Raw genomic sequence first — 16,271 nt, 5'->3', positions numbered from 1 at the left:
TCGGTCCGGCATACAGTTTTAATCTTCCAGGAACTTTCATCTCTACTCACATCCCAGTCCAGAGTGAAAATTTTCTTCTGCACCTACTGTAAGAATTACTTATCCTGACATAGTTTTGTTTATTCCCGGTTGGGAACCTGGTGGGGACCTTGGAGTTTTTATTTATTTGTCTATTGTATTGTTTTTAAGCACAGTATTAAATAAAATACTGTAACCCTCCAACAGTTTACTTCCGTAACCTCGGAATAAAATGTGACTAATCTCTCAATAAAATTGTGGCTCGCATATAACCTTCCAGTAATTAACTGACTGTGAATTTAAACTGGTAAATTTTGGACGTCAGCAGTGCTGCGTCATGGGCCTGAAAGATCATTCTGAAGAAATAGAAATTTCTTACCTCAATGAAGTCGCCGGATAACGCGTATATATCTGCTCCTATAAGAATTTTTTCTGAAACAGGCCAGTGCAATGCTGGCCACTAGATTTGTTATATATAAAAGGAAACAACTGATTTTTCTTTACTGTAGTAGGGATGACCATGGATAGGAGAAATTAGTAAAATCTTTAAATTCAGATGAATGATTGTCAAAAGTTATCTTTATAAGAAAGATTATTATTAAAAGATTTTTTTAAAAACATTTACGTGGGACTTGAGATAACAATAGTACAAAATCAGTTGTTACAAATTACACATGCGCGCGGCTGCTTTTACCTTATACTATATTGCACAGGCACCGCCATCGCTCCCCACGACCGGCCCAACTGCCAGACTGCGAGCAACTCCTACTACTACTGCTGCCGATGCTGCACCTGCTGCTGCCGACACTGCTCTTTGGTCTGCGACTCTATTGTAGCATACATATCGCAGGCAGCGCGTGAGCATTCCATCCAAGTTACATCTGCTCGAGTGCGCTAGCAATAAATTCTTTATTCATGGACCTCTTACAATACAAACTGCAATAAATGTAATTCACTGACAGACACTTATATTTTTAATACATTCTACAGCGTCGTTGGCTGCCATCAGAAAATCACTGAAAATTCCACGACATGCCCCGTTGGGACATTCTGCGACAATGTGGAGATCGATTTCCCTGGCTGCTTGACACACTTTGGAGATGGAGCCTTATCCAGTCTATAGAGAGGGTCAGCCCGTCTACCACCTTTGGAGCGTATTTTGTTAGTCGTTGCACATGTTTTGCGCGATTGAAGGTATCGCTATCGGTTATGGTCAGTTGTATTTTGGCAGTACAAAACAGACCTACATTCGCCGAATTCTCAGATTACGGTGAATACAGTAACAGCATTTTAAACCCCTAATAGCACTGAAGTCGCCAGAGGTTCGGGGATGCAGGAGTGAAAGCTGTGGGGCGGGGCATAGGGCAACTCACGGCATTTTATTTTCCTTTGCTTCAGGCATTACAGGTGTCCGTCGTCCCCACTCACGTCGAAGTCCACTCACTCGGCGGTTTGGTCGCTCTGCTTTGCTGAGGGCACAGCCCAGTTGCCCGTGGCCCAGTTGTGACAGCCCCGGCGAGGCACGCTATCTCCAGCAGCGACCTCTTCCCCTGACGGCTGCTGGCTCGCCTCCGGTGACAAGTGGCACTCGCGAAACGCTGACCTGCTCCCCTTGATGCTGGACAGTTGATGTCCTCTGCAGCAGCCGGGATGAGACCCCCTTATCTCCAGGCATGAGTCGGCCGTGCTGCTGGAAGGCGTGGTCTGGCCCACTGCTGGCTGTCTCTGAGTCCCTTGCGAACTCAAGAGGATCTAGCCGTAGTCACGCAAAAAAAAAAAAAAAAAAAAAAAAAAAAGTTCAAATGGCTCTCAGCACTATGGGACTCAACTTCTCAGATCATTAGTCCCCTAGAACTTAGAACTAGTTAAACCTAAGGACATCACAAACATCCATGCCCGAGGCAGGATTCGAACCTGCGACCGTTGCGTTCTCGCGGTTCCAGACTGTAGCGCCTAGAACCGCACGGCCACTTCGGCCGGCAGTCCCGCCACAGACTGGAACTGTGGTCCTCCGTTGGAAGCTTCATGAGAGCCCCCGTGTAGAACAGAATCGTCATCCAAGAGATCTGTGACACTACCTGTTCAACTCACCTACTGACATACATTAGGTTAGCGCCAATGCGCTGGATCGAGGGCGGTTTTCGACAAGAGTTACTCGCAATACCGCTGAGCACGCTGTTTAAGCAACTCTGGAGCCCATGTCGGCCCTACATGCTTTGCTACTTCACGTTGCACGAAGTTTTTATCAACAACCGCGCGCCTGACTTAGGGGTCAGCCGCAAATTCGCGGTAAAACTACCATATCCGTGACGCCGCTACACCACAGACGACTCATACCGACACTGCATGAATGTATAGAAATTATCTAATTTTAACAAACATACTTTGTAACGTGGTCACAGGCACATTGGCGGTGTGTGCCCTTGCATTGTCTTGCATGAAATAACTATAGTTTTATCGTTAGTTCTCTGAATAAAGGTTGCGGTATATTGCTCAATGTACATACACTATGTGATCAGAAGTATCCGGACACCTGGCTGAAACTGACCTACAAGTTCGTGGTGCCCTCCATCGGTAATGCTGGAATTCAATATTGTGTTGGCCCATCCTTAGCCTTGATGACAGCTTCCACTCTCGCTGGCATACGTTCAGTCAGGTGCTGGTGGGTTTCTTGGGGAATGGCAACCCATTCTTCACGGAGTGCTGCACTGAGGAGAGGTATCGATGTCGATCGGTGAGGCCTGGCACGAAGTCGGCGTTCCAAAACATCCCAAAGGTGTTCTGTGGGATTCAGGTCAGGACTCTGTACAGGCCAGTCAATTACAGGGATGTTATTGTCGTGTAACCACACCGCCACAGGCCGTGCATTATGCACAGGCGCTCTGCCGTGTTGAAAGATGCAGTCGCTATCCCCGAATTGCAAGAAGGTGCTTAAAACATCAATGTAGGCCTGTGCTGTGATAGCACCACGCATAACAACAAGGGGTGCAAGCCCCCCTCCATGAAAAACACCATAACAACTCTGCCTCCGAATTTTACTGTTGAGCCGGCCGGGGTGGCCGAGCGTTTCTAGGCGCTACAGTCTGGAACCGCGCGACCGCTACGGTCGCAGGTTCGAATCCTGCCTCGGGCATGGATGTGTGTGACGTCCTTAGGTTAGTTAGGTTTAAGTAGTTCTAAGTTCTAGGGGACTGGTGACCTTAGAAGTTAAGTCCCATAGTACTCAGAGCCGTTTGAACCGTTTTACTGTTGGCATTACGCCCGCTGGCAGATGACGTTCACCGGGTATTCACCTTACCCACACCCTGCCATCGGATCGTCACATTGTGTACCGTGATTCGTCTCTCCACACAGCGTTTCTCCACTGTTCAATCGTCCAATGTATACGCTCCTTACATCAGGCGAGGCGTCGTTTGGTTATTTACCAGAGTGATGTTTGACTTATGAGCAGTCGCTCGATCATGAAATCCAAGTTTGCTCACCTCCGGCCCAACTGTCATGTTACTGGCAGTGGATGCAGATGCAGTTTGGAATTCCTGTGCGATGGTTTGCATAGATGTCTGCCTATTGCACATTACGACACTCTTCAACTGTCGGCGGTCTCTGTCAGTCAACAGATGACGTCGGCCTGTACGCTTTTGTGCTGTAGGCGCCCCTTCAAGTTTCCACTCCACTATCACATCGGAAACATCGGAACTAGGGATACTTAGGGCACAAGTGACACTCAATCACCTGACCACGTTCGAAGTCCGTGATTTCCGCGGAGCGCCCCATTCTGCTCTCTCACAATGTTTACTGAGGTTGCTTATATGGAGTACCTGGCAGTAGGTGACAGCACAATGCACCTAATATGAAAAGTATGTTTTGGGGTGTCCGGATACTTTTGATCACACAGTGTATTAGCGGGAATGTTCTGGTGAAAAAAGATCGGCCCACTAATTTGCTTTGCACTAATTTCACACCGTACGTCATGCAGAGGTTCTTGATACAACTGACGATGATTTTCTACACGGACATCGAATGTTCAGTGTGTCCACATGTCCCCGATAAATGCGCTAACAGCAGTGACTTTCTTGTCAGATGTTGTGCGAAGCGAAAACAAGATTCCTTAGAAAATACACAATGCATTTTTGTTCGACTTTTCATAGCCAACGAAGAGTGAGAGATGGATCTATCGGGTAACAGAATTACCAGCGTGAGTTCTAGTTTTGCAAAAAAGGTTTTAATTACTTGAGAATAATCAGAGTAATTAACAAAATTTTAATTGTAATTCAGGAAAAATTCTTGTCCGAATTTTCGTAGCCGAATGAAGAACGGGAAACGGAAAATTGGGATGTCAAACCGACCAACCTGAGATCCAGTCTTGCAAAAAGAGGTTTCATTGATTGAAAGTAATCAGGACCATTAAAAAATACTTGATTTCAGGAAATACTGAAATATTTGGCCTGGTGTTAACTGCGTAAATGAAGTGTCAAAAAAATTCATATCTTCAAGACCTAGCTATTTTGCCCATAAAATTTATATTGGTGTAGAAATACTGAATTTTTTCTTTCAAGCTGATAAAAAATAAAATAAATATCAACTTACAGCATAAACTGAAACTTCTCTGTTTTCTCTCTATCTACATGTTCTTAATAATAATAAAATACCGAATAATTTTTAAATATGTTATATTTCCTGCTTTCTGAATAAAACTTGAAAATAAAAAAGTTTTCAAAAAACAGTCAAATGTTTTCTGATATGATTTCACTGAAAGTAAGAAAAAAATAGAGAAACATTTGATGCGCATCAGTTGCTTTACATGATGTGCATCATTCAAAAGCAAGCTGAATGTTTATCTAATCTATTTCTCGCTCTTAGACAAATCATATCACAAAACATGGTTTTCTTTCAGTTCCTAAAATTCAGGTTAAAGTAACAATCATGTGAAAAAAACTATAACGCCTTGTTCAGAGTTATTCTAGCGACAGTAGTTTAAATTTAATAGCGAACTCAATTTGTAATTAATAAATGATTACACTCAAATGTAGGTACAGAGGCTCTTCGATGATATCTTATTGATATTTCACGAATTTCATATTGTTGACGTCCAAGTGGTGTATGCTAATGTTGCATGTGATGCTTTGGAGTGATCTAAGGCCAAAATTAGTGGGAGAAAAATAATACATTAAGTCACAGAATAGCTAAGGTGAAATAATAGCTTTATCATTGCCAAGAAGATTGCTGGTACCTCCTAAAAGAGTTTGGAAGAGTCGTTTCTCTAGATGCGTTCATGTCGACTCTTTCTGCTTCTCTCAAAGATTCCCTACATAATTTAATCCAAGGAGTATAATTTACTATTAGATGAGTGTAATTTATGAATTAATGAGTTCGGATAGGGCAATTGCAGCACCTTTTGTGCTACGCTAGCACAAGCAACTTCGGACTTAACCAGTTAATGACGTAAATTACTCACAGTCGGCAGACAGATATAACCTAATTAATGTATAATTCCTTACGGACAGAAATACTCAGATTACACAACAGCCATTGAATTGAACTGTGAAACTGAACAATTGTGTTTTTCTTTTGTTCCAGAAATACCAAGACCACGATGTTGACGTAACACGAAAGGATGGCCTGATCCTCATACGGGAAATGGCGCTCGAGGTGAAGAACATGATGGACATCAAGATGCACGCGGTGATGGTGAGAATCAGTTGTAATTATGCACGTAACTTGTAACTTTGTGGCCGGCCGGAGTGGCCGAGCGGTTCTAGGCGCTACATTCTGGAACCGCGCGACCGCTACGGTCGCAGGTTCGAATCCTGCCTCGGGCATGGATGTGTGTGATGTCCTTAGGTCAGTTAGGTTTAAGTAGTTCTAAGTTCTAGGGGACTGATGACCACAGCAGTTAAGTCCCATAGTGCTCAGAGCCATTTGAACCATTGTAACTTTGTAAAGCGGAATTGTTTCCCCAGTTATTTCATTTAGACTTTGTCATTCTGATCTTGATAAAGAAGTGTCTTTCCACGCACAAGACTGCCGAACGTGGCCAATAAGCTGTCCAATGACGATGAACTTTCTTACAAAGAATGCAGCGATCTCTATAAACAACAAAAACTATACGGAGCCAGTAAAAAGGCATTCATGTGCTTGAGTATAAAATAATAATCATCTTGCTTCCATAATGCTAGAAATCCGAGAGGTCACGTGCTTAATATTTTATTAAGGAGAAATAAAGACTGTTCTCTTCCTGTTTTGTCTCAGGGCGACACTGTTGACTGTCTTGTATGCTATCGATGAAGCTTTAGAGTTTCTAAATAGCATAAAGCAAAAAAGGTAAGACGATATTTGAATATTCTTAAAAATATAACTACAGTAAGCAAACCGAAACTATGTTCTAGAAAAGGGACTCATTACCCTTGAATTTAGTCTTAGCGTCGTAATCTGTTCTTGGTTCCTTTTTCCTAATATTTTTCATGTTCCTTGTCGCTAATTTACGAGCTCATGGGACTGTAGTACTCTCATTTCTTTAGGCTGAGTGATCTTTGAGCTTCGTAAAAGAGACTTGCGTCATGTCGACACTGTATGAACCAAATAAGGTGGGTCGGCACGGAAACTTGTGACACTCATGACGTGACAGATCGAAGCCGCTTCCTGCTACAACAGTAATCTGCTAGCCATGTGAAGTAGTTTCACCGGACAAAAAAATTAGTCACTCAGTGCGCACGCACGGATGAATCATCAAGTGTTTACAGATGGTGCAGTGATCGAGCCACGTGCTCAACTGCTCGCGCACTGCCTCTACGTGAGCATAAGGAAGTAGCGGTCAGTGAGGCCTCAAGATGAGATTGTACGTAAACGAAGGTAAATGTAAGGACGTGACAGAGTGGCAAAGAGAGCAATAGTGTTTGGCAATGCCTATAACTGTACAGTGTGTGAAGCTGCTGTATATGCTGGTTTTTCGCGGTGGACTGTTCAGAGTGTCTACAAGAAGTGGTGCGACACACGTGGCCACGAAACAGGACGTCAGAATTGTGGTCGGAAGAAAAGTCCTGACTGAGGCAGACCGGAGACGGGCTTCATGGCTTGTGAATCAAAATCGCTTCCAAACCCGACAACCTGCTGCAGGCTGTGAATGGTGGTCCATCCCCAACTGTTAGTGACAGATCATTGCGACTGGAACTGCATGAAATGAACATTTGGAGTTGGTTACCTTGCAAGAGACCATTGCTCGCACAGGCACATACATAAAGCTGTGCGCCTTCAGTGGGCTATAAATCATCGAACTTGGACAGTAACTGACTGGCGGAATGTTATGTGATCTGAGAATCACGTTTGTGCCAAATGAAGCATTTCATTCTCATTGTGTGCAAGGTGAGATTCAAGCCAGAGATGGACTTGTGATGTACTGGGGCTGTATTTCTTATCATTAATTGGGCTCGCTCCCAGATGTGACCACTAACATTAATTGGCATGTTCATTTAAACATTCTGAATGATCAGGTATTGCCTTTCAATCAACGTCTATATGATGGGTACGCTATTGATACCCATATTTTTCAAGACAGCACAGTTCGTCGGGTTAAAAGAATATGTCACTGATTTTCTGAACATTCCCCCACCCCATTACATCTCGATTGGCCTGCAAAATCCTCTGACCCGAACCCCATAGAAAATCTGCCCCCCCCCCCCCTCCAATTTGGGGGAACTGTACGATCAAACCTTCAGCGACTTGCACAACCTTCTGAACTCACTTTCTAACCTAAATGTTCAAATGTGTGTAAATTCCTAAGGGACCAAATTGCTGAGGTCATCGGTCCTTAGACTTACACACTACTTAAACTAACTGAAACTAACTTACACTTAGGACAACACACACACCCATGCCCTCCGGCGGGAGGGGCCATGCTATTCGTGACACACACACACACACACACACCCATGCCCTCTGGTAGAAGGGGCGCCTGTAACTGGGGGATTCCTTCCCGTTCTGTTCGCGCTTGAAGCGCAGGACAGACGATTGTTTAAATGTCCCTTTACACACTGTAATTAGTCTAAACTTGTCTTCATGGTCCCTACGAGAATGAAACATATGGCTGTATACTAGACTCGTAGATTCCTCACTTAAAACTAATTCTCCTGTAACAGTAATCTACACCGTTAGTTTAGTCAATGAAAGAAAATTAGGGGAGAACATATGTGAACTCACAAATTATTGTACAGTGGTGGGGGTGGGGGGGTGAGTGTAATGTATAACATACTAAAAATTGTGATCGGTGGGGTGTGAAAGTAAGGATGACGGAAGGGTGGGGGGGGGGGAGGGGTGAGGGGCGTGATGGAGTTGTTTTAAAGCTCTCTCATTCCTGTTTTTCTTTAATATCTTGAAAACAGCTGCTTCTACCGAAAAAAATTTCCAGTATAAAATTAAACTAAATTAAATTTCCTACAAAAAAGATGATATTCATTTTTTTCTCTAGGACTAACAACAGTTTCTCCTTTGCGGATGATTGAAAAAATTAGGAGATTATTAAAAATAGTCTTAATGGTACATTGTGAAGAACATGGGTTAAGAACAAATGTTAAATGTTTTGCACCACTTCTAAGTGCAGTAGAATTTTATTAAGGCATAAATTGTGTTCTGCTGATGTGACTGGGTGGAAAATTTGGGTTGGAGGTTAGAAACGCGACGGAATGAATGGGGGCCGGATTGTGGTCATGCATTTCCCTCCTTCATAGGTCTGCAAAATGGAGAGTGAGCTGGCAGTTCCCCATTCTCTCTACCACACTACGTCACTCAAAGCAGCTACAGGATATTTCACAAATATATAATATCCTTCCGCAGCTCACCTTATGAATCATTGGCGATACAGTGCACAGACTCTACCGGGGGAGAGTCTGTGCACAACCTACCCTGCAACACCCTTACCAGCTTTTCAGACTGTTTCTGACCACCTAGTATAATGCGTGTTTCGGAAGACATAGTGAAATTCTGTTAGGCAGTAGCATAGACGAATTCAAATAAAACATTCGATGTGTGTCCAAGTTTTGTTGGTTACAGAAATACAGATGATCACAGGCATAAATTTTCAGTTCGCTTGCTGGCGCTACCACAAACTATGAGTTTCTTTCTCGAGTATCTTCCTGTTAAGTTCACGTTGTGAAGTTGTTCTTGAGTTTACAAATCTGAGATTTTCATCTGTGATTGCGACTTTTTGCCCAATTCTGCTACACTTTTAAGCATGCCGCGCATATTTACAAATGCTGAGGTGGCTGATATGGTGTTTGTGTATGGATACGATTGAAGAAAATACAGCACGCCATTTCCTAACTGCGGAGTACCCAGCAGCCATATTTCATCTGAACGTGAAAATGAACACACTGAGTATGAAGTAACAGACATTATTCAGTTAGTAGAAATTAATTCTTCTACAATCACATGCAGAATTTCTGCATGAATCTGTGTTTGACGTACAACAATATGGCAGACATAACACATTCACCGTGAAAGGGTACTGTACCCCTACAAAATGACAAATTACATGAACAGTAAACGCTAATAGACAATTGTTATTAATGTGTCACATTTAGCCATGCTATTTCAATGGAACGTTACAGCGTTGGGTTTCATGTTGCCATGTTATTTCAATGAGATCATGCATGGCGTACAAGAACTTGTGATTAACCTGACTTATCTTGTTGCTAATTAGTGAATGATTGAATGATCTAATGATATACTTTGACTTTAATGCAGTGTAATTAAGTGATACTAACTTTCATTTCTTAAAGGCCATTTGCCATGTACAAATAAAAACCAATAATGTAAACAGGGACTCAGTGAGAACTATTCTTAATGAATTGAAGTTCTGCGTCAATAAACAAATAGTTTTGACTAATTACTGCAATTTTATAATTTTAAATTGTACATTTTTTTCCTTTTTTGTCTTTCTGTATATTTTTAAACTTTAATATTCAAATCTAATGTCGCCATTATATTTTATCATATTAAAGTGTTATTTTGGTGGGGATATGTAAGGGTACAGTACCCTTACATCGCTGTATCCTTACATATTATCGATCACGCGATCTATGCAGCGTTCATAAACTAAAGCAGGAGTGGAACCTGCGACCGTAGCGGTCGCACGGTTCCAGACTGAAGCGCTTATATACTCTCGTCCACAACGGTCGGCCAGAAAAGCTACAAGGAGTGTTGTCAAGAGAACTGGACAGTGCATTGATGTCGAAGGTGTAATTAATGAAAATCAACTGTGCACTTAATCATTTGCCTTTTCTCTTTGTCTGGGTACATTCTGAAAGCTGTATCTGTGTAACCAGTAACAGATGGACACATGTAATATGGAGTGTTTTGTTTGAGTCAATCTATACTACTACCTCCTAAAATATGTAGTATTCGTCTTGGAACACCTTGAACAGGGAGGGGCAAATAAAAATGGGTCGGACGAGTGGATACGATTGGACGACCATGAGGGACAGCATTGAAGGAGGAGGAGAAGACTTAACGTTACTTCCAACAGGATGGAGCAACTGGCCACATAGCCAGCCGAACTTTGGAGCACATTTACTCAGTCTTCATGCCTGATCGAGTTGTTAGTAAAGATCAGTCTGGTCGGGGCACTAGCTGACCATCCGAGTCATCTCATCTGTCAATGGGTGATTACTTTGTGCGGGGAGTCCTCAAGCCTAAGGTGTATCGCAACAACCTCATAACCTACAACAACTGCAGCACAACATTTTGGATGAGATTGCAGCAATTCTAGCAGTCCAGCTTCGATCCGCCTTCAGCAAACTGTTCACCAGGGCCCAAAAGTGCGAAGAGAGAAAGAGTTGTCTCTTTCAACATGTGCTGTAGTCACGTTATTACTGTATTTCCTTTTCTCTGCTGTGTTTATTTGTACCCTGGAACCGGGCCACTTTTATTTGCCCCACCCTGTATATCAGAACCGATATTAAAAAACGAAAGGCAAACACCACTGCCACATGGTAATGGTTATAAGTGACGAAACTAAGATTAAGATACACTGCCTCACAAAAAAAGGACAAGTAGAAGATATGGTCGAACGTTAATGCAGCTTGCTACATAAACACACCATCAACTGGTATGTAAATGATTACAACTATGGAGAGGCCACCAGAGTGCATTAGTGTTGTTCGTCTTTAGTATTGTAACTAGGCCAGGATGGGTGTGTAAGAGCCATGGAAGGCTTCACATGTTGAGTACTCACTGTGAAGGATGCGCATATGTCGCGCAAACGTGTGAGACAGCGTTATCAGCAACGGTCAGAGTTTGAAGGGGCCTCATTATGGGTCTGTTTTCGGCCAGCTGCTCGAATCGGATATCTAGATTTGTGGGTCATTCGGGTATGACAGTGGGCGCACGATGGACTGCAAAGGTACTTGAGAGCAGGTGTATCCGTCTTAAAGGTTCCTTTCGACCACGTCTGACCACCACAAGACAAGGGATGATCCCCGTATGGACTATTGTGCACCAAGCGCATCGTAGCCCTTTCACGTTTGCGTCTGCCTTGCGAGAGCAAGTAATGGACTTCCTGCAATATTCTATCTCATCCTGCACCAGTGGTCGAACACTAGCAATAGCCGGGCTTGGGAATTACCGTCCCATGTGCAGACTTCAGTTAACACCACACCTGAAACGGCTGTGTCTGGAGCGGTGCAGGAAGCTTGGATTAATGGTGTCATATTGCGTTCATCAATGAATAGTGGTTCTAAGGCGGGCCGCTGTGGCCGAGCGGTTCTAGGAGCTTCAGTCTAGAACCGCGCTGCTGCTATGGTCGCAGGTTCGAATCCTGTCTCGGGCATTGATGTGTGTGATGTCCTTAGGTTAGTTAGGTTTAAGTAGTTCTAAGTCTAGGGGACTGATGACCTCAGATGTTAAGTCACATAGAGCTCAGAGCCGTTTAAACCATTTAGTGGTTCTAAGCTACCGCTACGATCATCGTGGCCGAGTATGGCCGTGACCTGGGAAGAGGTCCTACTCTTCCAATGTTTTGGAGGTGCACAGTGGTGTTATGGTGAGGTCATCGTGTAGGCTGTCGCCTGGTCATGGCAGGAAGTGATTGGAGGAACTCGGAAGGCACAACGATACATGACAAATGTCCTGCATTCTCATGTATTACCTCTCATGCGACAGTATAGTGCTACCACTTTTCAACATGAAAATGCTAGTCCACGCAAGGCACGTGTCTCTGTGATGCTGTGCATGATACTGAGGTACTCCCGTGGTCTACAAGATCTCCAGACCTGTCCCCAACAGAAAATTTTGGGACCAGCTCGGATGTCAACACCGTCCCAGTGCCAGCGTCCAGGATATCGAAGACCAGTTACAACAGTTGTTGGTCAGCTTGCCTCACGAAGGAAAACAAAGGCTTTACGGCATCCTTCGCAACCGAATCAGTGCATGCATCCAGGCCATGAGGGCACGTAGTCACAAGTGTGGTCATCCTGCCAATTTCTTCGTAAATTTGACTCGATTTTGTAATCACTGGAATAACATCACATACCCTCTGAAACCGAGAAGTTTCATTCCGTTTCCTTCTCCCCTTCTGGGTGACTCGCTTTTATTTATCAGGTAGTGTACTTTATGACAAACGTGCAGACTGCTTCGTTAAAATGAAAAACACAGAACTAAAATTTAAAAACTTTCTTTACTGTTAGAACATCACAGTACTTTCCTGTGCGCGGCCTTATCACCCCTGCCTTGCTCTGATCTTCGAACTTATCAAGCTAGTTATGGGGGAGGGGAGAGGGAACAGTTTAACGAGGGCTCCGAACCACGGCGCACCTTGCGTTTGTCACGTTAACAGAGGTGACGGATCCGACGAGAGGCAATAAACTCCCAGGACGCATGAAGTATTGAACCCTGCACTTCTGTATTTCTCATCTGGCGTTTTCCCATTTCTTTACTTTTTATTTGCACTACTCTTTGTACAACGTAATTTCGTCTTTATACCATTGACTTTTTTCTGAGTTACTTTTTATACAGTATTATATTAACAGAATGTAGGAGGTCGGAGATGAGGCACCGGCAGAATTAAAGCTATGGGGATGGGTCCTGAGTCGTGCTCGGTTAGTTCAGTAGCTTTCTCTTGAAAGGCAAAGGTCCCTGGTTGGAGTGACGGTCCGTCACACAATTTTCATTTGTCAGGAAGTTTAATATTACATTAAGATTACCAATAAGTTTTTTTACACCACACAATAACAAGTAACTGCAGCATTCGTACAGTAAGGACTTGTATACAGTCGTAAATAACTACGTATGAAAAGTAATTCATATTCGCGTAATTGGGAGCCATCTGTTCTGTCACTTTTAAGAAGTGGCATCTTTGTATCTCCTTTTCCCCCTCTTCCGCGTCCTGATGATCCTTTTCCTATGTATCTGACCGCTAAATAATTAGTTCTCGATGTTTTCTCTGTGATGTTGACAGTAAATGCCGGCTGCATAAAACGTCTCAGACAGCGATTTTCAGTCTCGTCTTCCTTGTCTGGTTCTGCCTTTAGCGTCTTCTCTCCAATAAATGAACGAATCAGATTCCCTATAGTACTTTAGAGCACATCTTATTCCTGTTTCTTTTAGTGTTTTAAATAATTTTCGTAATTAAAATTATTGCGAGACTGAAACAAACATAAACTGAATTAAAATTAAAGTTTAGTACAGTACAAATCTGCTGCTTCATCTAATAGCTGTTGCTACGTATGTCTCCTTTTATATCATCATCCATTTTTTAATATTGGCACAGGTAAATTTTGCAGTAGACAAAAATTATGCGTCCGCTTGTACTTTACGAATTGCACCCACTGAAGAACCGAAACTCATTTTTGCAGAGCTGGACGTCACTTATACATAAAAGTACTCGTCCGTAATAGACTCATTTGTCTATTTTGCAATGTATCAGGTTCGCTGTTTTATGTGTGAATTTCCAGGTCTTCCAGGAAGTCCAGAAAAGGTCGTTTATTGGCTGTTTGTAAGAGTCTTATATTTTCAACTATGTTGTTATGTTATGATTCTCAAAACCGAAATGTGTCTTGTTACTAGCGAACGTGCCCTCATTGAAAAACCTCAAAGGCCTCTGTTATAGTTCTCGAAGTTACCTCAGGTAATAGTGAAAACGCCGGAAAAAGAAAACACACCCTTTCTGATCTTGAGGACCTGTCTGAAGCTAAATTTCAAATTTTCTATAGTTCTGAACGCAATCGTCAGTCGTTTTACACTCCGTTTTATCAACTGTAGTTTCATTTTGAAAATACAAAAATCTTGTACATAGACAGCTGGAAAACTACACAACTGGATAGCTAGCTGAAAGAACAGTATTTGTTTGTTACGGACGCGTATCTCAATGTACACTATCACTTCCACCTCCGCATCGTAAGCGAACAGCCTCGACACGCCTAGGTCAAAAGAGTATATTGTATATTGGAGTACTTGCACACAAAAACTATGTAGCCAGTAGATCAGCATGTGTACCATCGTGCTTACTCATAGATCTATGCATCTCATGTCACCCTTCACATATTGCAGAACTTCTCAGGGATTATACACTACTGGCCATTAAAATTGCTACACAACGAAGATGACGTGCTACAGACGCGAGATTTAACGGACAGGAACAGAAAGAATATGCTGTGATATGCAAATGATTAGCTTTTCAGAGCATTCACACACGGTTGGCGCCGGTGGCGACACCTACAACGTGCTGACATGAGGAAAGTTTCCAACCGATTTCTCATACCCAAACAGCAGTTGACCGGCGTTGCATGGTGAAACGTTGTTGCGATGCCTCGTCTAAGGAGGAGAAATGGTACCATCACGTTTCCGACTTTGATAAAGGTCGGATTGTAGCCTATCGCGATTGCGGTTTATCGTATTGCGACATTGCTGCTCGCGTTGGTCGAGACCCAATGACTGTTAGCAGAATATGGAATCGGTGGGTTCAGGAGGGTGATACGGAACGCCGTGCTGGATCCCAACGGCCTCGTATCACTAGCCGTCGAGATGACAGGCATCTTATCCGCATGGCTGTAACGGATCGTGCAGCAACGTCTCGATCCCTGAGTTAACACATGGGGGCGTTTGCAAGACAACAACCATCTGCACGAACAGTTCGACGACGTTTGCAGCAGCATGGACTATCAGCTCGCAAACCGTGGCTGCGGTTACCCTTGACGCTGCATCACAGACAGGAGTGCCTGCGATGGTGTACTCAACGACGAACCTGGATGCACGAATGTCAACACGTCTATTTTCGGATGAATCGAGGTTCTGTTTACAGCATCATGATGGTCGCATCCGTGTTTGGCGACATCGCGGTGAACGCACATTGGAAGCGTGTATTCGTCATCGCCATACTGGCGTATCACCCGGCGTGATGGTATGGGGTGCCATTGGTTACACGTCTCGGTCACCTCTTGTTCGCATTGACGGCACTTTGAACAGTGGACGTTACATTTCAGATGAGTTACGACCCGTGGCTCTGCCCTTCATTCGATCCCTGCGAAACCCTGCATTTCAGCAGGATAATGCACGACCGCATGTTGCAGGTCCTGTACGGGTCTTTCTAGATACAGAATATGTTTGACTGCTGCCCTGACCAGCACCTTCTCCAGATCTCTCACCAATTGAAAACGTCTGGTCAATGGTGGCGGAGAAAATGGCTCGTCACAATACGCCAGTCACTACTCTTGATGAATTGTGGTATCGTGTTGAAGCTGCATGGGCAGCTGTACCTGTACAATCCATCCAAGCCCTGTTTGACTCAATGCCCAAGCATATCAAGGCCGTTATTACGGCCAGAGGTGGTTGTTCTGGGTACTGATTTCTCAGGATCTATGCACCCCCCCCCCCGCCCCCCATGAACCATGGACCTTGCCGTTGGTGGGGAGGCTTGCGTGCGTCAGCGATACAGATAGCCGTACCGTAGGTGCAACCACAACGGAAGGGTATCTATTGAGAGGCCAGACAAACGTGTGGTTCCTGAAGAGGGGCAGCAGCCTTTTCAGTAGTTGAAAGGGCAACAGTCTGGATGATTGACTGATCTGGCCTTGTAACAATAACCAAAACGGCCTTGCTGTGCTGGTACTGCGAACGGCTGAAAGCAAGGGGAAACTACGGCCGTAATTTTTCCCGAGGGCATGCAGCTTTACTGTATGATTAAATGATGATGGCGTCCTCTTGGGTAAAATATTCCGGAGGTAAAATAGTCCCCCATTCGAATCTCCGGGCGGGGACTACTCAAGAGG

The 16,271-nt window shown here is 43.8% G+C and overlaps 1 protein-coding gene across 1 annotated transcript in view; it reads left to right on the top strand.

Annotated features, from left to right (window-relative positions):
• The window catches only part of LOC126259958 (voltage-dependent calcium channel subunit alpha-2/delta-3), a 941,077-nt gene that overhangs the window by 441,224 nt on the left and 483,582 nt on the right, over nucleotides 1-16,271 (top strand). The window contains exon 3 of the mRNA XM_049957069.1: nucleotides 5,596-5,706. Within this exon, the coding sequence (XP_049813026.1) occupies nucleotides 5,596-5,706 (111 nt within the window). The remainder of the gene's footprint in view (nucleotides 1-5,595; nucleotides 5,707-16,271) is intronic.

Source organism: Schistocerca nitens, chromosome 5, assembly GCF_023898315.1.
Source record: "Schistocerca nitens isolate TAMUIC-IGC-003100 chromosome 5, iqSchNite1.1, whole genome shotgun sequence".
NCBI lineage: Eukaryota > Metazoa > Arthropoda > Insecta > Orthoptera > Acrididae > Schistocerca > Schistocerca nitens.
This window is presented reverse-complemented; position numbering and strand designations above follow the sequence as displayed.